The 23,831-nt window shown below is 65.1% G+C and overlaps 2 protein-coding genes and 1 long non-coding RNA gene across 4 annotated transcripts in view; 2 read left to right on the forward strand and 1 right to left on the reverse strand.

Annotated features, from left to right (window-relative positions):
- Positions 1-7,664, forward strand: part of RUSC2 (RUN and SH3 domain containing 2) — a 39,592-nt gene extending 31,928 nt beyond the window's left edge. Inside the window, 3 exon segments of the mRNA XM_075932844.1 lie at positions 1,284-2,724; positions 3,872-4,003; positions 5,742-7,664. Coding sequence (XP_075788959.1) covers positions 1,284-2,724; positions 3,872-4,003; positions 5,742-5,922 — 1,754 coding nt within the window. The 3' untranslated portion in view covers positions 5,923-7,664.
- LOC142830013 (uncharacterized) lies at positions 4,010-4,546 on the reverse strand. The gene is made up of 3 exons (XR_012905019.1): positions 4,485-4,546; positions 4,297-4,335; positions 4,010-4,201 (listed from the first exon to the last, which is right to left on the reverse strand). It is a non-coding gene; the product is annotated as an uncharacterized LOC142830013 (long non-coding RNA).
- A 15,436-nt stretch (positions 7,665-23,100) lies between the features above and the next one.
- LOC106732952 (receptor-type tyrosine-protein phosphatase kappa-like) overlaps positions 23,101-23,831 on the forward strand; it is a 77,375-nt gene continuing 76,644 nt past the window's right edge. Inside the window, exon 1 of one of the 2 annotated variants that reach the window (XM_075932851.1) lies at positions 23,101-23,340. In XM_075932851.1, the coding sequence (XP_075788966.1) occupies positions 23,259-23,340 (82 nt within the window). In that variant the 5' untranslated portion in view covers positions 23,101-23,258. The remainder of the gene's footprint in view (positions 23,341-23,831) is intronic. The other variant, XM_075932847.1, reaches the window with a different exon arrangement.

Genomic DNA, 23,831 nt, shown 5'->3' on the forward strand with positions numbered 1-23,831 from the left:
GCATGGGGCGGGGCAGAGGGGGCAGGCACAGGGCGGGGTGGCATGGGGCGGGGCAGAGGGGGCAGGCACGGGGCAGGGTGGCATGGGGCGGGCAGAGGGGGCAGGCACGGGGCAGGGTGGCATGGGGCGGGGCAGAGGGGGCAGGGTGGCATGGGGCGGGGCAGAGGGGGCAGGCACGGGGCAGGGTGGCATGGGGCGGGCAGAGGAGGCAGGCACGGGGCAGGGTGGCATGGGGCGGGGCAGAGGGGGCAGGCACGGGGCAGGGTGGCATGGGGCGGGGCAGAGGGGGCAGGCACGGGGCAGGGTGGCATGGGGCGGGGCAGAGGGGGCAGGCACGGGGCGGGGTGGCATGGGGCGGGGCAGAGGGGGCAGGCACGGGGCGGGGTGGCATGGGGCGGGGCAGAGGGGGCAGGCACGGGGCGGGGTGGCATGGGGCGGGGCAGAGGGGGCAGGCACGGGGCAGGGTGGCATGGGGCGGGGCAGAGGGGGCAGGCACGGGCAGGGTGGCACGGGGCGGGGCAGAGGGGGCAGGCACGGGGCAGGGTGGCACGGGGCGGGGCAGAGGGGGCAGGCACGGGGCAGGGTGGCACGGGGCGGGGCAGAGGGGGCAGGCACGGGGCAGGGTGGCATGGGGCGGGCAGAGGGGGCAGGCACGGGCAGGGTGGCATGGGGCGGGGCAGAGGGGGCAGGCACGGGGCAGGGTGGCATGGGGCGGGGCAGAGGGGGCAGGCACGGGGCAGGGTGGCATGGGGCGGGGCAGAGGGGGCAGGCACGGGGCAGGGTGGCATGGGGCGGGGCAGAGGGGGCAGGCACGGGGCGGGGTGGCATGGGGCGGGGCAGAGGGGCAGGCACGGGGCGGGGTGGCATGGGGCGGGGCAGAGGGGGCAGGCACGGGGCAGGGTGGCATGGGGCGGGGCAGAGGGGGCAGGCACGGGGCAGGGTGGCACGGGGCGGGGCAGAGGGGGCAGGCACGGGCAGGGTGGCATGGGGCGGGGCAGAGGGGCAGGCACGGGGCAGGGTGGCATGGGGCGGGGCAGAGGGGGCAGGCACGGGGCAGGGTGGCATGGGGCGGGGCAGCGCACAGGAGGTGGGCACAGCAGACAGACACGAGGCAGAGCACAGCCCGCCTGGCCTGCCCTCCACGGGCGTCTGGCCCAAAGGCCAGTGCTGCTCCTGCTGCTGGCTGGCCTGGGGAAACCCCTGCCTGCCCCCCGCGGACTCCCCCGCAGGGCTCCTGGCAGGGAGGGGCGGGGGCCGGGCTCTGATGGCTCCCCTGCCCGCAGACGTGGTCCTGGCGCATTACCAGCCCGTGGGCTTCCTCTGCGTGGCGCACGGCCTGTGCCAGGCCCTCTTCGAGGAGCTGCTGCTGCTGCTCCAGCCCCTGTCGCTGCTGCCCTTCCGCCTGGACCTGCTCTTCGAGCACCACCTGCTGCAGATGGGCCAGCAGCAACGGCAGCGCAAGGAGCTGCTGCGCGTCCGGCAGGACATGCTGCTCTCCGCCCACTCCACCCTGCAGCTGATGCGCAGCCGGGGCAGCACCGAGCCGCCCGACGGGGCGGGGGAGCCGGCCGGCTGGGCCACAGGGCTGGGCGCCTCCGCAGACGGCGCCGGGCAGGAGCCACGGAGGGCGAAGGAGGGCGCCGGACAGGAGCCACGGAGGGCGAAGGAGGGCGCCGGGCAGGAGCCACGGAGGGCGAAGGAGGGCGCCGGGCAGGAGCCGCGGAGGGCGAAGGAGGGTGCCGGGCAGGAGCCGCGGAGGGCGAAGGAGGGCGCCGGGCAGGAGCCGCGGAGGGCGAAGGAGGGCGCCGGGCAGGAGCCGCGGAGGGCGAAGGAGGGCGCCGGGCAGGAGCCACGGAGGGCGAAGGAGGGCGCCGGGCAGGAGCCACGGAGGGCGAAGGAGGGCGCCGGGCAGGAGCCACGGAGGGCGAAGGAGGGCGCCGAGCTGGAGCCACGGAGGGCGAAGGAGGGCGCCGGGGAGGAGCCACGGAGGGCGAAGGAGGGCGCTGAGCTGGAGCCACGGAGGGCGAAGGAGGGCGCCAGGGAGGAGCCACGGAGGGCGAAGGAGGGCGCCGAGCTGGAGCCACGGAGGGCGAAGGAGGGCGCCAGGGAGGAGCCACGGAGGGCGAAGGAGGGCGCCGAGCTGGAGCCACGGAGGGCGAAGGAGGGCGCCGGGCAGGAGCCACGGAGGGCGAAGGAGGGCGCCGGGGAGGAGCCACGGAGGGTGAAGGAGGGCGCCGAGCTGGAGCCACGGAGGGCGAAGGAGGGCGCCGGGGAGGAGAGGCGGGACCGGCAGGCCGGCTGGTGGTACCAGCTCATGCAGAGCTCCCAGGTCTACATCGAGGGCTCGGCCGCAGGCTCCAAGTTCTCGCGCCCCGAGAAGAAGAAGAAGGCGGCGCCCAGGCCGGGCGAGGGCGGGACGGCGCCCCCTCCCCGCGAGGGCGTGGTGGAGGGGGCGGAGGCCTGCCCCGTGGCCGAGGGGGTTGCGGAGCCGGGCCAGGCCAGCGACCGGGGCTGGCCCGCCTGGATGGGCAGCCCCCCGGACTCGGTGCTGGCGGAGCTGAAGCACAGCAAGGAGAAGGAACACGGGGCTCCCCAGGGAGAGGGGCCGGCCCTGCCCCCCGCTGAGGACAGCAGCTCGGGGGCGCCCGACAGCAGCCAGCCCATCAAGTGGGGGTGCCTGTTTGGGGCTAGGAAGGCGCCGAAGGAGGCCCGGCAGCCCAACAGGTAGGGGTGCCACGAGGCCTGCGCACGGGGCAGAGGGCTGGGACGCCGGGGTACCGCCTGGGGGCTGCCCCATAGGGGCGCTTCCCTGGCCCTTTGCCCCACGGCAGGGAGGAGCCGAGCCACCGCTCTGCAGCGGGACAGGCCAGGGTGGGCTCTGGGCTGGGACGAGCCCCGGGCCTCTGCTCTCCCCAGAGGTGGCTGCATTGTGGGCCGAAGCAACTGCCCTGAGGGAGCGGGGCCCGCCGGGCTGGTCCGGCCGGGGTCAGTGTGACGGTGCCTCGGGGAGCCAGACCCTGCGCCCGTCCGCAGCCACACGGGGCGCAGCGGGGGGGTGTCTGTGACCCGGGGCCCCCTGCGCTGGGAGGGGAGATTCTCACTGACTCTCCCAATGTGGATTAACCCAGACACCCAGGCTCAGCCCCACAGGGGGAGACAAAGGGGGGAGGGGGAGACCAGGGCTGGGGGAGGGGCAGTGGCTGTCTGGGAGGCAGGGGGAGAGGAGGCGAAGGGGGGGCCTAGGGGCGATGGGCCCCGCTAACCCCAGGGCAGAGGCATCCTGGCCCCGGCCCCTGTAGCCACATCCCGTCCGTGCTGGGCTGTGCCCCGGAGGGGCAGTAACCCCCCCCCGTTCCACGGCTGGCGGGGGCTGTTCTCGCTGCGCCGGGGGCAGAACGGGGACCCGACTCGCCGCCAGGCCGCAGAACAGAAGGTTTGTTGCTTCTCCGAGATCCAGCGCAGCGCAGGCTCCACGTTGCCACAGGGGCCAGGGCAGAGCCTGGTCCTCCTGGGGGGAGGGGTTCACGGGCCCCTGAACCTCCCGTCCTGGACTTAGTCTGCTCCCTCCATGCTTCCCTCCGCCAAGCCTGCCCCAGCCCCCAGCAACTCGTCCCCCAGCCCCCAGGCAGCCCCGCCCCGGCTCTGTTCGGGTTCCACCCCCAGCCCGGGTGTCAGGCGGCTGGGCCATGCCCACGTGCCCCCCCCCCCCCCCGGGGCCATCCCCCCGCTGGGCACCACACGCACCCCCCAGGGTCTCTGCAGAGCAGCACAGGCCAGTAGGGGGCGCACAGCACACGGCCACCAGCGCCTGCCCAGCCAGGTCACAGGAGGGCACCGACCCTGCCCCACTGATCGGCTCCTTCCTCTCCAGGCTGCCCTCGGGCTGGCTGACCCTGGACCGCAGCGTGTTCCAGCTCGTGGCCCAGACGGTGGGGGCCGGGATGTGGAGAGAGCCCGCCCCCGAGGAGCCGCCGGCGGGGGGGCTGCCCCCCCAAACCCCCTGGTGAGCGGCACTGGCCTGTGGGGGGGCGGAGCCAGGCTGGCGGGGGGTTGGTTGGGCCCCTTCCCTGCAACAGGGCGGGGGGGGGGGCCCTTCAGGGGTTGAGGGAGCTCGGCCCCGGGGCTGCTGGCGCGGCTGGCTCCCCGCCGCACGGCCTGATGCTGAGGGGCGGGGGCTCCTCTGGGCACCTGCCCCCCCCACCTGGGCACCTCTGCCTCCTCCCGCCCACCCCCTGGGCACCTCCCCCCGCCGCCTGGGCACCTGCCCCCCCCACCTGGGCACCTGCCCCCCCCCACCTGGGCACCTCTGCCTCCTCCCCCCCACCCCCTGGGCACCTGCCCCCCACCCCCTGGGCACCTCCCCCACCCCCCACTGCCTGGGCACCTCCCCCCCCCCCCCACTGCCTGGGCACCTCCCCCCCCCCACTGCCTCCTCACTCCCCTCCCTCCCCCCGCCTGGGCACCTCCCCCCGCCGCCTGGGCACCTCCCCCACCCCCCACTGCCTGGGCACCTCCCCCCACTGCCTGGGCACCTCCCCCACCCCCCACTGCCTCCTCACTCCCCTCCCTCCCCCCGCCTGGGCACCTCCCCCCGCCGCCTGGGCACCTCCCCCCACTGCCTGGGCACCTCCCCCACCCCCCACTGCCTCCTCACTCCCCCCCCCCCCCCCCCGCCTGGGCACCTCCCCCCGTCCCCTCCTGTTGGGGCACCTCTGCCTCCTCCCTCCTTACCCCCCCACCCCTGCTGCCTGGGCACCTTGCCCCTTGCTTTGCTCGTGCAGCTGGCCACGCAGGGAGCCCAGCCCAGCCCAGTGGCCTGCGCAGTCGTGAGCCACACCCCCCGGGCAGCCCCTGGGACACATCCTCCCCTGCCCCAGTTCACCCCCCCGAGGTGCACCGCGAGCCACAGGGCCGGGGGCTGGGCTGGGTACGCTCAATGCTCGCTGAGACCCCCCCACCCAACCCCAGCTCCTCTGAGATACATGCCCTGCCCCACCCCCACCGCACCTCTGCCCCACAGGTGAGATACACACCGCCTGCCCTGCCCCCTAGCCCCGCCCCACAGGTGAGAGACATCAGCCTGCCCTGCCCCCTAGCCCTGCCCCAGTGCCCCCGCCCCACAGGTGAGACACACCAGCCTGCCCTGCCCCGCCCCCTAGCCCTGCCCCAGTGCCCCCGCCCCACAGGTGAGACACACCAGCCTGCCCCGCCCCACAGCCCTCCCCACAGGTGAGAGACACCAGCCTGCCCCGCCCCCTCACTCCGCCCCACAGGTGAGAGACACCAGCCTGCCCCGCCCCCTAGCCCCGCCCCACAGGTGAGACACCCCAGCCTGCCCCGCCCCCTAGCCCCGCCCCACAGGTGAGACACACCAGCCTGCCCCGCCCCACAGCCCTCCCCACAGGTGAGAGACACCAGCCTGCCCCGCCCCCTCACTCCGCCCCACAGGTGAGAGACACCAGCCTGCCCCGCCCCCTAGCCCCGCCCCACAGGTGAGACACCCCAGCCTGCCCTGCCCCCTAGCCCCGCCCCACAGGTGAGACACCCCAGCCTGCCCCGCCCCCTAACTCCGCCCCACAGGTGAGACACCCCAGCCTGCCCCGCCCCCTAGCCCCGCCCCACAGGTGAGACACCCCAGCCTGCCCCGCCCCCTTCCCTGCGCTCCCCGACGGGGCTCCGGGGGGTGGGGGCCAGCGCCGGGCCCGGTGCCTGCGCTGGGCGGTGACGCCCTCTCCCCGCAGCACGGTGAAGGCGCTCTGCCACCACATCGCCACGGAGGCCGGGCAGCTGAGCTTCACCAAAGGGGCGGTGCTGCGGGTGCTGGCCCGGGCGGACGGCGACTGGCTGCGGTGCGGCCTGGGCTCGCAGAGCGGGCTGGTGCCCCTCGCCTACGTCACCCACCTGGCAGACGAGGACTACTGAGGCCGCCGGGCCGCCCAGCTGGGGCCAGACACCGCTTCTCGCCAGCCCCCCCGGCACCTCGCGCCAGGCGCCCCTGCATGCAACAGCCCAGGGCCCCCGCGCCAGGGCCGCGGATGGAGCAGGACGGGGGGGGGGGGCTCTGCAGCAGGGGCTGCCCTCGACGGGCCGGGGGGGGGCGCCAGGCGGGGCGGCCAGAGGAGACTACAGCCCCCAGCATGCACTGCTCCGGCTGGGTCAGAGTGGGCGGGGCTTGTGCCCTGCAGGGTGCCCCCTGGTGGCGTTAGGCTGCACTGCAGCGCTCAGGTCCCTCTGCTCTAGGGCAGTGGCGGCCCGCGGGCCAGTCAGCGCTCAGCTGCGTGCTCAGGCCGGCGGGGGGAGGGGGCTATAGAGCGGCTGCGGGGGGTAAATGGTGAGGAGGGATAGAGCCGTGCTCGGGCGCAGCCCCGCAGTGTGTGTTGTGCCAAGGCTAGCGCCAGCTGGTGCTGATGCAGCATTTGGGGGGCGACCCCCCATCTGCTCCAGCCAAGAGTTGCTGCCTGGGGCCGGGCAGGGGAGGGTGGTATCTTCAGCAGGGCTTTGGGGGGCAGTGCACCCGGTGACGGGGGATGGGGGACGTTCCCCCATGGGCTGGGGGGGGCGGTGCACCCGGTCGTGGGGGATGGGGGACGTTCCCCCATGGGCTGGGGGGGGCGGTGCACCCGGTGACGGGGGATGGGGGACGTTCCCCACAGGCTGGGGGGGCGGTGCACCCTGTCGTGGGGGATGGGGGATGTTCCCCCATGGGCTGGGGGGGCGGTGCACCCAGTCGTGGGGGATGGGGGATGTTCCCCCATGGGCTGGGGAGGGCGGTGCACCCGGTCGTGGGATGTTCCCCCATGGGCTGGGGAGGGCGGTGCACCCGGTCGTGGGAGATGGGGGACGTTCCCTGCAGGGCTGGGGGGGCGGTGCACCCAGTCGTGGGGGATGGGGGATGTTCCCCCATGGGCTGGGGGGGCGGTGCACCCAGTCGTGGGGGATGGGGGACGTTCCCCCATGTGCTGGGGGGGGCAGTGCACCCAGTCGTGGGGGATGGGGGACGTTCCCTGCAGGGCTGGGGGGGGCGGTGCACCCAGTCGTGGGAGATGGAGGATGTTCCCCCATGGGCTGGGGGGGCGGTGCACCCAGTCATGGGAGATGGGGGACGTTCCCTGCAGGGCTGGGGGGGCGGTGCACCCAGTCGTGGGGGATGGGGGATGTTCCCCCATGGGCTGGGGGGGCAGTGCACCCAGTCGTGGGAGATGGGGGACGTTCCCTGCAGGGCTGGGGGGGCGGTGCACCCAGTCGTGGGAGATGGGGGACGTTCCCTGCAGGGCTGGGGGGGCGGTGCACCGAGTCGTGGGGATGGGGGACGTTCCCTGCAAGGAGGTAGGGGAGGGGCAGTGTGTGGGGGGGGTCGTTCCCAGCACGGCTAGGGCTGGCCCCCAGGAGGAGGCCCCGCTCCCCGGGCGGGCAGGCTGTGCCGGGCAGCGGGCAGTATTAGTGTCAGGCCATGCCAGTATTTGGTGCCAGGCTGGCTCCGGTGTCGGTGCCGCATCGTGCCCGGGCTGGCTCCCCCAGGGCGAGGGGCCACGCCCTCCCAGGCCCGCTGCTTGTACATTGCGCGCGGCCACGGGCCGGGTGGGAGCCTCGGAGGGGGCGGGGCCGCCTTTATTTATTTCTGTATTTATTTCTGATGCATATTAATAAAAAAGGTGCTGACCCAGCTCCCGGAGCCCCTGCCTCGTGCTTCCCCCGCCCAGCAGTCCCTGGCCCCCGGTCAGTGGTAGGCACGGCCCCTGGTCGGATCCTGCAGCACTCGTACCAAGAAGTTCTCCCCAACATTCTCCAAACCCCCTGGATTGCCTGTGTACTGCCGTATTGGGCTCCCAGCAGATGTCCGGGTGATTAAAGTCCCCCACGAGAACCAAGGCCTGCGATCTGGAAACTTCTCTCCATTGTCCCAAGAAAGCCTCGTCTGCCTCCTCCACCTGACTGGGCGCCTTTGGCAGACACCAAACACAACATCACTGCTGTGGCTTGCACCATATGTTGGAGTGTCTGCTTCCCTCTCCCCGGTTACCTTGTGCCATCCCTTCCTGTCTGCCTGCCGCGCCTTGCGGGGGTGTGGCTGTCTCCGGGAGGCGCTCGGAGCGTCGTTCGGCCAACCTTGGAAAGCCTCCACCTTGTTTTCATCCAGCCCTTCCCTTCCCGCCCGGGCTGGGCCTGGTGTGACAGGCCGGGCCGGGTCCGGGCACAGCTGAGGGCATCCGCTCAGGGCAAATTGCTCAAACTCGGGGCTCCTTAAAACCCCAGACTGGCGACCTTCCCGAACAGGCCACAAACCAGTCGCACCGAGCGCTCCAGCTGCCAGCCTGGCCAGCCAGAAGCCTCACGAGCAAAACCCCTCAGACAACCCAGCTCTCCCTGTGCCCCAATCAGCCCCAGGCCTAACACAGGTGGGGGGTTAGAACCCAACCTCACCTCCCCCGAACGGGTTCTCTGGTCCTAAGAAACCAGCCACAGGTCCCAGGCAATTTACACTTTGGATCTCACCCACAAGGTCACGCTGAGCCGATCCTCTAGAATCTACCATCTAAAGGTTTATTACTAAAAGAAAGGAAAGCCTGCGAGTGAGGTTGTTAAAGAATAGTACGTTACATGCACCGAATCTCCCAGTTCTCGATGCAGGCTCTAGCAGAGATGTTGCAGCTGCTGGTTTAAATGTCTCTGGTGCACATCCTATGCCAGGACGGGTCCGCGGTTCTTTCCGCTCATGGTTCCCTGCAAGCCTGCCTCTGGGATCAAGAGCTGAGCTGAAGACCAAGATGGAGGGTGCCACATGGCACTTATATACCTCCCTTGGCATCTTCTTGGCCAGAGAAGGTCACGTGGTCCAACAGCCTCTCCATGCTGGTCTGCAGGTATCAGTCACATTCCTGAGGGGTGTCCCCTTGCTAGTTATCATGGCCACTGGCTGAGCTTTCCTTGTCTACTGCTCTGCTTCAGACAGAGAATTTTTCAGCATCAACACAGAGTCCATGTTTATAACTCCACATACGGATATCATACAAGTACATGAATAGCACATACAGAAGCTTTCATGAGACCCCTCACTTGGCCCCTTTTGGGGCGAACACCCCGCTCCCGTGGGTGCAGCAGTGATCTGGCTGCTCCCCTTAAAATCCATTAACGTGACACCCCCAATGCAAAATTGATGCAGGAAGTAACATCACTGAGGGCATCACAGGCCTCCCCATGTTTTGGCTTTGTGCCATTACACGGTCTGATCCAATGTTAGCAACAACAGTACAGAGCTGGACAAGGGTATGAAAACCAACGTGGCTTCAGCTCTGCAAGGTCTGTCATAAAGACAACAAGATCCTTGCCCGGTTTTATAAACCCAAGGTAAGTCCTGGTAAGAACCACAGCCAATTGGATCTGCTCTTGCAGCATGATCCCCATGTGTGTCAGGTGATCTTGCCCAGAGCTAAGGAAAATAATAAATGTATCCATGCCAGCTCTGGCAACTCCCTGAACTCCAGCTAACATTGTGTTAATGCATGGATTCTCATCCCCCGTAGTGTAGGTATCTTGGTCCTTAGCCATTAAAACAAAATGATGGTGTGCCTCAGTTTCCCTTTTCACACAGCACCTTATGGCTGGAATCTTCTTTGTCCTGTAAGAAGTTCCAAGATCAGTTATAGACATTAACCATGATACATCAATATCCCAAGGTCCTTTAACATACAGTCTGTTGATTGATACATTTCTTGACAGATGATACGGTTTTTCCAAAACCGTACGCACATTGTACATTTTTACCGTTTCTGACCACAGCAGCACATTGGTTACAAAAGTTAACATCAGTAATAGGAACAAATCCATCTCCCGTGTACATTGACAGCACTTTCGTGCCTCATCTTTGGCTCCACGCCGTTGTCGGTTTGACCCTTCAGGTGTAAACTGCAAGTCTCCTTTGCCAAAGCAATTTCGCCCCCCCCCCTTGTCCTGTGGGCTCCAAACCTGGCTGGAGAAAGACAAAGGGGTGGCTGGGTGTGTCTCCTTTGCTCCCAATGGCCCTGGAATCCTTTCTCTCCCCCCAGGCAGTGCGGTAACAAGAAGCAGCCCAGACACCCTCCTGAGCCTCTGCTTGCTGCTTCAGTCTCTGCCTCCACGTGGAACCAGCTATCACATGCCCTGATTGACTCCAAGTGTCCAGAGACGGGAGCTTAACGTCCATCTGCATCCTAGAGAGAGCAGCCACACAGCCGTTCTGCCCTGCACACTTAGCTACCCAGTCCTCCTTCCTGTGATCTGACACACACACTGTCCACCCTCCTCATCCACCGGGGAACACTCCTGTCCCCCCCACGCTGGCTCCCCAGCAAGCTGCTCACACACTGTCACTTGTTTACCAGCCTGCTCCAATTCTCTGGCTGTTCCTGCTGTATTTGAAACACCCCTCAGTCCCTCTGAGGCCTCCCCACAACCGTCCCCTGGATTTTTCTAACTCCAAGTCAGTGGAGTCACTGTTAACAGAACAATTCCGTCTGTCAGGCGTGAAACAAGCGCCTCACACATCAAGCTGCTGCCTTTTACAGGCGGCGCTTTCTCCGGAATGCCTTCTCCGAGCACAGTCCTGTCTTTTGTGTCAGCTACACCAGACCAACCCGGCTGCATCTCTAGCACTATTCTCCACGCCAGGCGCTGTCACCGCACACGGCTTGCTACAAGCACCTCAAGGACCCTCTTCCCTGTGAGCTTCCTCCAGCAACAGTTCCCCCTTCCCGGGCCCTGCAGCAGCATCGCTCTGCTGAGCCACCATCAGCTCCTGAAATTCATTTTCTCCCTGGATCACCTCTGGCCCCTCCGGTGGATTCCTGGACAGTCCCCTTTCAGGAAACCAGGCAGGCTCCCGAGAGCCAAGGTCAGAGACGTCTTCCTTCCCTTTGCAGCTCTCTGGCCTGGCCCCCTCACGGCTCTGTCCCAGCACGCACGAGGGGAGGAATCGTTTTCTCTTCCTCAAATAACCCAGAAGCCCAAGAATCGTCTGATCTCTGGGATCCTGGCAAGACACTGCCTGGATCTACCCGTCACAGCCTCCTTCTCCCCAGCAGACACAAACCTTGGGGCACCCCCTTCCTGGGCCTTCGCTGTATCCAGTCCCAGCTCGGGGACAGCAGCCCTGCTCTCCGCCATCACAGGCTGGGGGGCACCGTCCTCTGACAAAGGCAGAAACTCTTCCCCACACACAGACAGACACCAGAGACAGCTTCTCCCTTGTCCCAGCACCCCTGGCTATTCCCAGCCACACGGCCCGTGACTGACGCAGACCCACCGCTACTTCCAGCAGCCACACTGCCCCCTTGCACACACGGTGCCTCGCACTGCTCACTTCCAGCGTGTGCTGGTTCAAAGCGTCACCAGCCAATGCTGCACCCCCTCCAGAGCTCTGTCTCCTTCCACAGTGAGGAGTCTATTCCAGCCCTCCCCTGCAGCCTGCTCCAGAGAAGCATCGTCCTGACCCCTGAGGTCCCCTGCCCTGCTTCCGTCTCCAGCCTCACCTCTGAGGCATCTGACAGGCCCTCAGATCCCTCACTCCCAGCTCACTGCCCCCCTGCCCGGACACAGGCCATCGGCCTCAGCCCACACTCCTTCCCATGTGGTTACCACATTAACCTGGCGAGGCCCATCCGCTGTGTTATTCCCCACCGAGTCCCGGACAGCCACCAACACCCCCCTAAAGCCCCCCACTCGAGATGGACTTAGCCGCGGGCAGGCTCACCGAGTGCTCAGACAAGGCCATTAATGTCGCACGCTCCCCGGGCAACACGTCCTCCGGTTTCACCAGGTGCCCCTTCGCTATCGTGATATCGGAGCCCGTGTCTCCCAGCCCCAGTGACCTTCGCCTGCCCCATGCTCTGTTCGCTGCCCTTCCACGCCTCCGTCCTGCCGTACCGGGTGAGCTCGCCGCCCCCCCCCCCACCCGGCTATAGCTAACTGGGTTAACATCGGCCACTGCAGTGCTCACATCTGGACTCAGGGTGGCATCAGAGGCCTCGCTGGGGTCCACGTGCCTGCTTGTGTGCGCAGGTCGCCAGCTGGAGGGCGCAGGGGCAGGACAGACCAGGATGTGCTGGGCTGAGGGAGGCCCAGGTCGCGGGGGGCTCTGCTAGGACAGGGCTGGAGTGAGGCTGGGCAGCCGCTGGGCTCTGGCCCTGTGTTACGTTACTGGAATTGGAGGGAAGCAGTCAGATCGCTGCTGCACCCATAGGTGGGGGTGCTGGCCCAAAAAATGGTATAAAAGGGGCCATGTGGGGTATTGAATGGGAGCTTGTTGTTTGCTGCTCCTGTGTACGCTATTGATGTGAGTGTATAATGTCTGTGTGTGTAGGTAGGAATCTGTAATCTGTGTGGAAGCTGAATATTTCTCTGAATGTGGTTGAGCATGGCTATGGACAGGCTGAGTAGCGAGGGCCAAGGACACACCTAAAGCAGGAGGGTGGAGGCCTAAGAGCTGCAGCAGAGAGAGGCTGAGGACCAGGTGACTGGCTGCATACAAGAAGAGGCCAGGAAGGAGGGATAAATAGGCCATGTGGGGGACTCCATTTTGTTCTCAGCTCAGCACTTCATCCCAGAGGCAGCATTGCAGGGATTGAAGAGCTGGAAAGACCTGTGAACCCATCCTGATCATAGGATGTGCAACAAGAACTTTTAAACCAGCAGCTGCAACATCTCTGCTAGAGCCTGCATCGAGAACTGGGAGATTCGGTGCATGTAACGTACTGTATTTTAATAACCTCACTCTCATGCTTTTCTTTCTTGTGATAATAAACCTTTAGTTGTTAGATGCTAAGGGATTGGCCCAGCGTGATTTGTGGGTAAGGTCCAGAGGGTAAATTGACCAGGGATCTGTGGCTGGTTTCTTGGAACCGGACAGAACTTGTTCGGGGTAGGTGGGATTGGGTGCTAGGACCCCCCACCTGTGTATGAGGCCCGGGGCCATCTGGGGCACGGTTATTGCTGGGGTGTCGGAGGGGTTTTGCTCGGGAGGCTTCAGGCAGGCAGCTGAAGCGCTCTATGGGACAGGTTTGCGGCCTGTTTGGAGAGGTCACCAGTCTGGGGGCTGTAAGGAGCCCCGGATTTGAGCAATTCGCCCTGAGCGGACGCCCTCAGCTGTGCCCAGACACGGCCCGGTCCGTCACACCCTGAGAGTTGGCTGGCCGGACCCCTGGCAGCCTAGGCCCACAGGAGCTGCCTGCGGCACCGCAAATGGCTCCAGGCTCGCCAGGGCGCCCCAGGGCTGCGCAGAGAGGAACGCGCCCGCCGGGCATGCTCGGAAGTGGTGCACGTTTCCTTACCAGCGGCCGGGCAGGCAGGCGCCACCCGCTGCGAGCCGGGCTCAGCACAGCCGTGACCACTGGCTGGTCCATCCCCTCCCTGTCGCCAGCCTTGCCCCCTGCCCTGCCTCAGTTTACCAGGCTCGGTGCTGCCCAGGCCCTGGGAGGAGCCCTGCGATGGGCCAGACCTCCCAGGGATCTCAGGCTGCCACGGCTGAGCCTTGGGTCCAGCCCTTCTCCCACAAGCTCCGCCCCACATGGCAGAGCCCCAGAGATCTCTGCTCCCTGCTCGGGGCAATGGGCTTCCCCGTGCCGTACCCAGCCGCGGTGGGGAGTGCCGAGGAGCAAATCCAGGACTCCTGTGAGGCAGGCTGCTGTGGGAACCACCTCGGCTTCCTTTCTCTGTCTCCGTCCCTTCGGCAGCTCCCGCTAATCTTTTCCGTTCAGGTGTGGAATAAATGTTCGTGTGCACTGGGGCATGTGCACCACCGGCAGAAAGAAAGCCCAGCAGTGGGCGCTCTGCGGCACTGGACTCTCTCCTGAGCCTGGCTTCCAGGGACTCGGTCCGGCCGGCCTCCTGTCCGCTCTGCCCGTTGCGCTCCTGCCCTGGGCTCGCGGGCTCAGCCTGCTGGCAGCCTCCCCCGACAGGGACGGAGGCGCTGGGGCGCGGCTGGCAGCTGAGCTCGGGCCCGCCGGCTCTCTCGGCACGAGGGCCAAGCGGCTCGGTGCAGGGCAGGTGGGTCCCAGGAGGTGCTGCCAAGGGCCACCAGACACCACCACCTCCCCTGGCGCCTGCCAAGTGCCCTCCCCCTCCCGCTGCGCTGCGAGCACCGAGCCCGACCTACAGGCCAGCCCGGGTCCCCCTGGGCGAAGGTGAGCGGCAGGCGGATGCGAACGCCCTCCTGGGAGGCGCCTGGCAGGGGCAGGCCGGGGGGGGGGGATAGGCCTCCCAGTGCTGCTCATTATCAAATGCAGATTCGGGGGGGGGGCACAGCGAGCCGCTCCCTCCCTGCTGCCCCCACCCCTCCTGCCGTGGGGCGCTCTGGGAAGGGTGAGCCCCTCGGCCCGCCGTGCCCGGGGAGACGGCGCCTCGGGCCAGGGGGAGAGGGGCAGGGCGTTCCGGCGGCAGGGCGGTGGCGGTGGCAGGAAGCGGCAGGGCCCTGTGGGCTGCGTGGTGAGCCAAAGCTTTGCTGGCGGGCGGAAGCCAGTCCCGGCGTCCAAACCCCTGCGCTCTGAGCAGGGGCAGCAGGAGGCCAGGTCTCCCCCGGCTTACCCGCATGGACTCTCTCCTGCCTGAGCGCTGGGTGTCTGGCGGGGGGGACCCCTGCGCCCCCTGAACTCCCCAGCCAGGGCTCTGTCTCTTGGTGCCTTGCTAGAGACCAGCGGCAAACCCGCCAGGCGCTCTGGTCACGCGGCACAGCCCCACGGGGAGCCCCACGCCCGGCGGGGTGCAGGGCTGCTCCCGGAGCCACGCTCGGATCACACGGGGGCACCAGCCAGACCCCCCAGCGCCCAGGACGGTACCCCGGGGGCACCCCCCTCATGTATCATTGGGCCCCAGTCTCGAGCGGGTGACCAGGCCCCTCAGCGGCGACGCTCCCCGACGTGCTGAGGGCGAGAGGCAGCCTGTACGTGGCAGGGAAGAGTTCCCCGGAGAAATGACATGGAAGGCGCACGGCCGACGCGCTGCCCTGTTCGGGGGGGTGGCAGCCCGACACGGCAGCTTTCTCAGCCCTTGGACGCTGCCGTCCTTGACACACGTGTTTGTCTGTGACCCTGGGCCAGCCGCTGGGAGACCTCAGTCTTCTGCGTGGCCTTGCCGTGTGCAGTTGTGTTTCCGTCGGGACAGGCTATGGGGGCGCTGTCAGAGCGGCACGGCGGCTTCTTATGTCCCTATTGTCACTGGGCCGGGCTGCCAGCTGGAGCACCCCCCCCCCACCGCCAGGGCCCTCGCCCCCTTCCCCGGGCGGCACCGGCCGCCTTCCCAGCGAGGGGGGAGGATGGTGCATCGTGGGCGATGGAGTCAGACTCAGGAGCCCGGCCTGCAGAGAGGCGTGCGTGACGCTGACGTTCACAATGGCCCATCCGGCCTAGGAGTCCAGGGATCGACGGAATCGACTCCCATGGGGCATTGCGGCAGCACGGCCAAATACAACTTTTGGTTCCAATTTTTTTAACGGAAAACTGAGCATTTCTGTCTGGCAAGCCCAGCCCCCGCCCTGGCCGGGCTCATGCGGCGTCAGGGGGCGTCAGGCATGCACAGGGTGGTCACTGACGTACAAGGACAGAGGCTACAATTAGTGCGCATGTGTAATAACCACCTCTCTCAAGAGAACGGCCAGGCCGGGCCAGACCAGGGTCCATCCAGCCCAGTGTCCTGTCTGCCCACAGTGGCCAAAGCCAGGTGCCCCAGAGGGTCGTGAGCCTCACGTGATCCCTCCCCCGTCACCCATTTCCAGACAAACAGAGGCTAGAGACACCATCCCTACCCAGCCTGGCTAATAGCCATTGATGGGCCTCACCTCTGTGAATCTATCTCCCTCTTTTTTGAATCTGTTCAAGTTCTGATCTTCACAACATCCTGTGGCGAGGAGTTCCACAGATTAACTGTGCGCTGTGAGAAGCAAAAACTTCCTTTGGTTTGTTTTAAACCTTCTGCCTATTAATTTACTCGCAAGTCTAGGAATAATTAGTGTTGCTAGCTCTGTCCTCTCTTGGCATCATTCAGAAGTTGTTTGTTCCCCAGGAAGTGAAAGTACATGTCTTTGCATTTTTCTGAAAAATCAGCACAGAGCGGGAGCTGGTCAGTCGTCATGGGCGGAACCCGCTCTGTGTGAGCATTTATAGACCTCTGTCATATCCCCCTCAGTCTCCTCTTTTCTAAGCTGAAAAGTCCAAGTCTCTTTAATCTCTCTTCGTACGGGACCCGTTCCAAACCCCTCCTCAGTTTTGTTGCCCTTTTCTGAACCTTTCCTATGCCAAGAGATCCTTTTGGTGAGGAGGCAACCACAGCTGTGCGCAGGATTCAAGACGTGGGTGTCCCATGGTTTTGTACAGAGGCAATAAGATATTTTCTGTCTTATTCTCTATCCCTTTTTTAATGACTCCCAACCTTCTGTTTGCTTTCGTGACGGCCGCTGCACCTGAGTGGATGTTTTCAGAGAACTCTCCACAGTGACTCCAAGATCTCTCTTTTGAGTAGTTGTAGCCAAATTAGTCCCCATCATATTGTATGTAGAGTTGGGATTCTTTTTCCAATGTGCATCACTTTACATTTATCAACCTGAAATTTCATTTGCCATTTTGTTACCCAGTCACTGAGTTTGGTGAGATCTTTTTGAAGTCTTAACAGTCGGCTTTGGTCTGAATTCCCTTGAGCAGTTTGAGATCATTTGCCACCTCCCTGTTTACCCCTTTCTCTAGATCCTTTATAAATCAGTTGAATAGGATGGGTCCCAGGACAGACCCTTGGGGGACCCCGCTAGTTACCTCTCTCCACTTGGAAAACTGACCATTGATTTCTACTCCTTGGTTCCTGTCTTTTAACCAGTTCTCAGTCCATGAAAGGACCTTCCCTCCTATCCCACGGCCATGTAATTTACGCAAGAGCCTTTGGTGAGGGACCTTGGCAAAGGCTTTCTGAAAATCTCAGTGCACTAGATCTGCTGGATCCCCCTTGTCCACATGTTTGTTGACCCCCTCAAAGGGGGTAGATGAATAAGGCAGGATTTCCCTTTACAGGAACCATGTTGACTTTCCCCCCAACAAATTACGTTCATCCCTGTGTCTCACAATTTTATTCTTTACTATAGTTTCAAGTAATTTGCCCAGTACTGGCATTAGACTTACTGGTCTGTAATTGCCAGGATCACCTCTAGAGCCCTTTTTAAATATTGGTGTCACGTTAGCTACCTTCCCGTCATTAGGTACGGAGGCTGATTTACAGGCTAGGGGACAACCCACAGTTAATAGTTCCGCAATTTCCCATGGGAGTTCTGTCAGAACTGTGGGGTGATGCCATCAGGTCCCAGGGACTTGTTACTGTTCAGTTTATCGCGTTGTTCCAAAACTCCACTAATGACACCTCAATCTGGGAGAATTCCTCAGATTTGTCACCTAAAAAGAATGGCTCAGGTTTGGGAATCTCCCCAGGATCCTCAGCCACGGAGACCGAAGCAAAGAATTCACTTAGTTCTCCGCTAGGACTGCATCATCTCGGAGTGCTCCTTTAGCACCGCGATCGACCAAGGGCCCCACCGGTTGGTTACCGGCTCCTGCTTCTGATGCACCTAACAAACGTTTTGCTGTTACTTCTTGAGTGTTTGGCTAGTGGCTCTTCAAACGCCTTTTTGGCTTCTCGTATTTATTTTTACACTTAATTTGACAAAGTTTATGCTCCTTTGTATTTCCTCACTAGGATTTGACTTCCACGTTTTAGCAGACGTCTTCTTATCTCTCACTGCTTCTTTACTCGGTTAAGCCACAGTGGCACTAGCTGGTTCTCTTGCTGTGTTTTTAATTGGGGGCGTATATTTAATTGGGGTTTGCATTAGGCCTCTGTGACGGTGTCTTTGAAAAGTTTCCCTGCAGCTTGCAGAGATTTGACTTTTGTCTCTGTTCCTTCCCATTTCTCTGTAACTAACCTCCTCGGTTTTGTGTGGTCCCCTCTCTGAAATGAAAGGCCCCAGTGCTGGGCTGGGCAGGTCTTGTTCCCACCACAGGGATGTTACATTTCACGACACGATGGTCACTATTCCCACGCACTCCAGTTAAACACAAGCGGCCACAGCCTGTGTTAACCGCTTCAGTCCAGTGTTCACAGCCAACCCAATAGAGTCTCGGATCCTTCTCCCCAGATTCGCATCGATTTCAGTGATGAGGCTTGTGCACGAGATGAGGCTGAACACCTTGGCCTCTCCAACGTCAGTCCAGGCCATGAATACAGGCAGAGCATGGCTGAGGAAGGGCAAGCCAAGCTCAGCCAGTTCCTTGGACTTTCCCTCATCTCTGATACCTTTCCACAGTCTTTTGGGGCACCCGGCCTCTCCTGCGCTCGGAAGGGGACCAGTCAGAGGGTCCCAGCAGTTCCCCAACCCGTCAGTAGATGGAAGCAGAGACAGCCGTCTGGTCCCAGCACGCCCAGCAGGTCGCACCGCTCTGCTTCAGCGAAGGCACAGAGCTCGCTGCGCTGGGTGGCTGTTTGCAGAACCACCGCGGAGCGTTACCGGCGTGATACTTTCTGCGCCCTATCATGGTTTCCGGAGGCGTGCCTTGCTGCCTTGTGCACAACGTGAGCCGTTGGCCGCAACAATGTCTTCTGAGCCTTGTTCAGGGTTTGGTAAACCCGGGCGTGCTTCCCAAAAATAACACTTGCATTGTCGGCGGCGAGCGCAGGCAGCTCAGCCGGGCCCACACCGAAAAGCGCGTGTGGGGAAGAGGTGCGCTGCGGGGGCGCCTGAGGTTTCCTGACTCACTGAAGGAACCCAGACGGGTGGGCGGGACCCCTTCTCAAAACGAAGGGGAAACACGGTTGCACCCTTGTCGGAGGTGTGGGTTACAAATTAAAAGAAAAGTCGGTTGCTCGGGGGCTCTCCGGAGGCCTGGGAGCGGAGCGTGGCTCTGGGCTGTGCTCACAAAGCGCCTTCCCCTTCCCTTCTGCACCAGCGTGTTTCTCGCAGCGCTGGAGTGGTGGGAGATTTCCGTATCAGCGTCTGTGTGACGTGGGGGGGGGGGGGCTGTCCACTCTCGTGGCCTTGGGCCCACGCTGGCTGGGCAGTCACTGGTTGCTGTGTGGGGTGGGGGGTGACCCCTACTGCCCTATGCTGGTCTGCAGAGACTCGGGGGGGGGGGGTGCAGTGCCTGGCGGGATGGGTCCAGGGGGGAGGCACGTAGGCCTGGCCCAGCCACCTGACACCTGGGCTAGGTAGAGGAGTCTGAACAAAGCCGGGGCGGGGAGGGACCAGTTCCTGGGAGTTGAGTTGGTCTCCGCGGGGCTGGAGGATGCTTTTAGACCAAGGAAGGGGGTGAAGCCCCTTCCCCCCAGGAGGACCAGGCTCTGCCCTGGCCCCTGCGGCAACGTGGAGCCCGCGCTGCGCTGGATCTCGGAGAAGCAACAAACCTTCTACTCTACTGGCCGGCGGAGTCCCGTCTGGCTGCAAACGGGGTGCAGGACCGGGGCCCCGGCGCGTCCTCGCAGCCTGCGCGACTGCTGACGCTTCGCGGCGCGGCGGCCTTGGCAAGGTTCGGCGGCAGTAACGTTCCCATCCTGCGGCGGCTCCGACACTTCGCAAAACGAGGCCCAAGCCGACGCGCCTGCTTGTCGAGGTTCCGGCTGGTGCCGACGCAGAGCTCCCTTCCCCGGCTGCCGACGCGGCAGGGCACAGGCTGCGGGAGAGCCACCCTCTCCCGTGAAACCCCGTCCTGGCCCCCGGTCTGAGCCGGGGGCGCGCCGCTGGGGCGTTTTCCATTGAGGAAAACTGATCGGGAAGACAAAGGGATCCCGGAGGCAAGCAGCGGCCTCCCGTGAGCACGGCGCTGGGGCGCGTGACGCTCAGGGTCTCTGCTGGCGTTCGCAGGCGTGGTACCGACCCGGGGTACGTCAGTGACACGTCTGTGACCTGTGAGGGCCGGCCTGTGGCCCAGGTGTGGGCCGAAAGGCGGGGGTCTCGCGGGAGGAGGAGGGACGTGTCCTTCGTGCAGAGGGAGGACAGAGGGAAACCAGGACTGTGCAGGACAGAGGACAAGCGGCCGCCCGCACGAGAGGACACGTAACGGGGCTAGAAGCGAGTTCAGGCTGCGGGCGGGGAATCCCAGGCCAGTGCCCAGCGGCACAGAGGAGGAAGCTGATCGCAAGCCCAGCGTCTGTGCTGGGAACCACAGGGAGGGACTCCAGATGGGGAAGGGTTTCACTTCCTGCCTGAGTCCCAGCTACCCAGCGGTGGCATGTGGCAGCTGGTGGGGTGGGACAGAGTCGCCAGCCCTGCCTTCGAGTCACACAGAGGGTGAGCTGCTCCGGCGTTGCTATAGCCTGGCCTGAAGGGTGCAGAGCTGCCAGGCGCCCCCGGCCTCCTGCCCGGCGCTACCAGCCGCCCCCAGCCTCCTGCCCGGCTCTGCCAGCCGCCCCCGGCCTCCCGCCCCATGCTGTCTGCTGCCCCCAGCCTCCCGCCCGGCTCTGCCAGCCGCCCCCGGCCTCCCGCCCCATGCTGTCTGCTGCCCCCAGCCTCCCGCCCGGCGCTACCAGCCACCCCCGGCCTCCCGCCCCATGCTGTCTGCTGCCCCCAGCCTCCCGCCCGGCGCTACCAGCCACCCCCGGCCTCCCGCCCCATGCTGTCTGCTGCCCCCAACCTCCCGCCCGGCGCTACCAGCCACCCCCGGCCTCCCGCCCCATGCTGTCTGCTGCCCCCAGCCTCCCACCCGGCGCTACCAGCCACCCCCGGCCTCCCGCCCCATGCTGTCTGCTGCCCCCAACCTCCCGCCCGGCGCTACCAGCCACCCCCGGCCTCCCGCCCCATGCTGTCTGCTGCCCCCAGCCTCCCACCCGGCGCTACCAGCCACCCCCGGCCTCCCGCCCCATGCTGTCTGCTGCCCCCAACCTCCCGCCCGGCGCTACCAGCCACCCCCGGCCTCCCGCCCCATGCTGTCTGCTGCCCCCAGCCTCCCACCCGGCGCTACCAGCCACCCCCGGCCTCCCGCCCCATGCTGTCTGCTGCCCCCAGCCTCCTGCCCGGCACTACCAGCCACCCCCGGCCTCCCGCCCCATGCTGTCTGCTGCCCCCAGCCTCCCACCCGGCGCTACCAGCCACCCCCGGCCTCCCGCCCCATGCTGTCTGCTGCCCCCAGCCTCCCACCCGGCGCTACCAGCCACCCCCGGCCTCCCGCCCCATGCTGTCTGCTGCCCCCAGCCTCCTGCCCGGCGCTACCAGCCACCCCCGGCCTCCCGCCCCATGCTGTCTGCTGCCCCCAACCTCCCGCCCGGCGCTGCCAGCCGCCCCCAGCCTCCCGCCCGGCACTGCCAGCTGCCCCAGCCCCCAGTGACAGAAAAGGGCTGGGGCTGTTCCATGTTCCCTTCCCAGCTGCCACTGCACCCCTCAGCCTGAGGTCCGTGTCCTCTGCCCACTCTGCTCCTGGGGCCTGCGGTTCCTTTCTTGGCGGCTCCTCCGGCATCTGGACTCCTGACGTGGCAGGGCACTGAGGAGTCCCCCCAGGCCTCGGCTTTGACCCTAGAGCCCTTGGTGGCAGGCGCTGGGCACTTTTCTCCCAGCCCCGGGCTCTCAGCACACCCGTGTCCAGGCTCATCCTCCTGCCTGGGAAACCGCTGGGCCAGAACCCGCCCGGGACTCCGGCTCCCCACAGCTCCACAGCCAGGCACTTCCTGTCTCGCCGGTCACTCTCAGGCGCCTCAGCCAGTGCCAGTGTCCAGCCTCGGGCGTCCCGGGCCTCTCTAGTTCATGTCACGGCCTGCTGGCTGTGTCCTCGCCCGGCCCTGCTGCTGCTGGCGGAGGAAGGGACTGTCCAGGCCCGGGAGAAGGAGTAGTGTCCCGGCCCCAGCGCCAGGAGAGGGGCTATACCCTGCCTGCAGAGCGACTTGCACCCCTAAATCATGGGGTTCTCTCCGTGAGCTCCAGGGCAGGTGGGAGTGTGACAGCGCGTCGAGGGTTTTCCCGTATCCTGCACCCCTGTAATGGCATGGACAGGCTCTACCAGCCAGTAGAACAGAGGTGGTTTATTGCTCCTCCAGGATACAGCACAGCACAGATGTGATCTGGTTCCAGGGCAGGCCTAGGATGCCTCAGCCCCCCTTGAGATGGGGGAGCCTGGGGCCCTAAATCCCAGCCCCTTTCCCTAGGCTGTCTCCTCCATGCTCCCAGACAGAAACGAACTCCCGCACTTCCAGCCCTGCCCCCAGCCAGGGCTCCACTCCCCTTCTTCCCATTGTTCCGCTCCCTGGGAGATCACTGGTCAGACAGGTTCGGAGCCCCCTTGCATAATGACTCATCCCCTGCCCTGCTGGGCCATGCTGCAGACAGCAGCCAGTGGGGGTCACCCACAACCCAAGCCTAGCAACCAGCAAGGTACCCCCACAACATCACAGGGAGACATTCACCCGGGCATTGCATCGTCGGAGCAGCGGCTCCCTGGGGCTCTCCAGAACACCCATCCTAACCTGCCTCTCTCTGACGCCCCAGCACAATGTAAGTCAGCTCATCTCCTGGAGAGGCTCCAACGCCCTTGTCCATCCTGCCCCATGGACTCCAGGTTTCACGAGCTGCCCTGGGGCTGCCAGGCCTCCTTCCTGGAGCTCTGGTCTGTGGCTTATGTTCCAAAGCTACGTTCTCAGCCTGCCCCCCATGTGAGCTGGGCATGGGCACGGGGACAGGGACAGGGACAGGAATGGGCACAGGCACAGGGACGGGGACAGGAACCAGCATGGGCACAGGGACAGGGACAGGAACCGGCATAGGGACAGGGACAGGAACCGGCACTGGGACAGGGACAGAGATGGGCACAGGGACGGGGACGGGGACAGGAACGGGCACTGGCACCCGTTGTCCTGGCCCAGGGAGAGGAAGCGGCAGATCATAGAATCATAGAATCATAGAATAATAGGACTGGAAGGGACCTCGAGAGGTCATCGAGTCCAGCCCCCCGCCCTCAAGGCAGGATCAAGCTCCGTCTACACCATCCCTGACAGATGTCTATCTAACCTGTTCTTAAATATCTTAAATAGATTGGGTGTCCCTCAGAATTCGGGCAGCGGGTTACAGCGCAGGCCCGGCGCCCCCCAGCGCCCGGAGAGGAACCAGCGCAGCGCTGCCACTGACAGGAGTTTCTGTCTCCAAGGAGGAAGCCTCTTGCACCACATGCGATTTCTGTGTCTGGCTGTTTCCTCTCTCTGCGCGTCTGCGTCCCGCTGAGCTCACACAGAGCTGGGCTGAGGCAGCGCAGGGGCTGAGCTCTGCCCTGGGGCTGTCCGGACACATGGCCCTGCAGCTGCTGGCTCTCGTCCCGCTCCTGGCCCTCTGCCCCCTGCTGTCTGCCCTGGGACACGCCACGAATCCAGGTAGGACCCGACTCGGGCTCTGGGGCTCCCTTGTCTGTCGGGCGCTGCAGGTGTCCTGGGCGTGAGCTGCCCCCACGCCGTGCCAGAGCCGGGGGGCTGAGCACTGATCCGCTCAGAGAGCTGGGGCGCGGCAGGGGAAACCGGGCTCTCCAGGAGCCCGCGCAAGAGCTCCCCCTGCCCCCGGGCGTCAGAGGCAGCGTCTGTCTCCGCACTGGGGCTAGGACCCCGGGGAAGTGGCCGTTGCGGTTCCCGAGAGTGTCGCCAGCACCCTGGGAGCAGGTGCGAGTCCTGCCGTGGGGAGAACCCGGGGCTGCTGCTCTTCAGCGAATGGCTCTGGCAGCAGGAGCTGCGTCCAGCCAGACACCTGCGCTGCCTGCTCCCTCTGAGCCTCGCGGGCCTGCTGGGAGCCCCGGGGCTGGGGACACATTCCTGCAATGAGTCCCGGCGTTCTCATGGCTCACTGGGGGGGGCGCCTGGTACAATCGAGGGGG

The sequence above is a fragment of the Pelodiscus sinensis genome, chromosome 6, assembly GCF_049634645.1.
Source record: "Pelodiscus sinensis isolate JC-2024 chromosome 6, ASM4963464v1, whole genome shotgun sequence".
Classification (NCBI taxonomy): Eukaryota; Metazoa; Chordata; order Testudines; family Trionychidae; genus Pelodiscus; species Pelodiscus sinensis.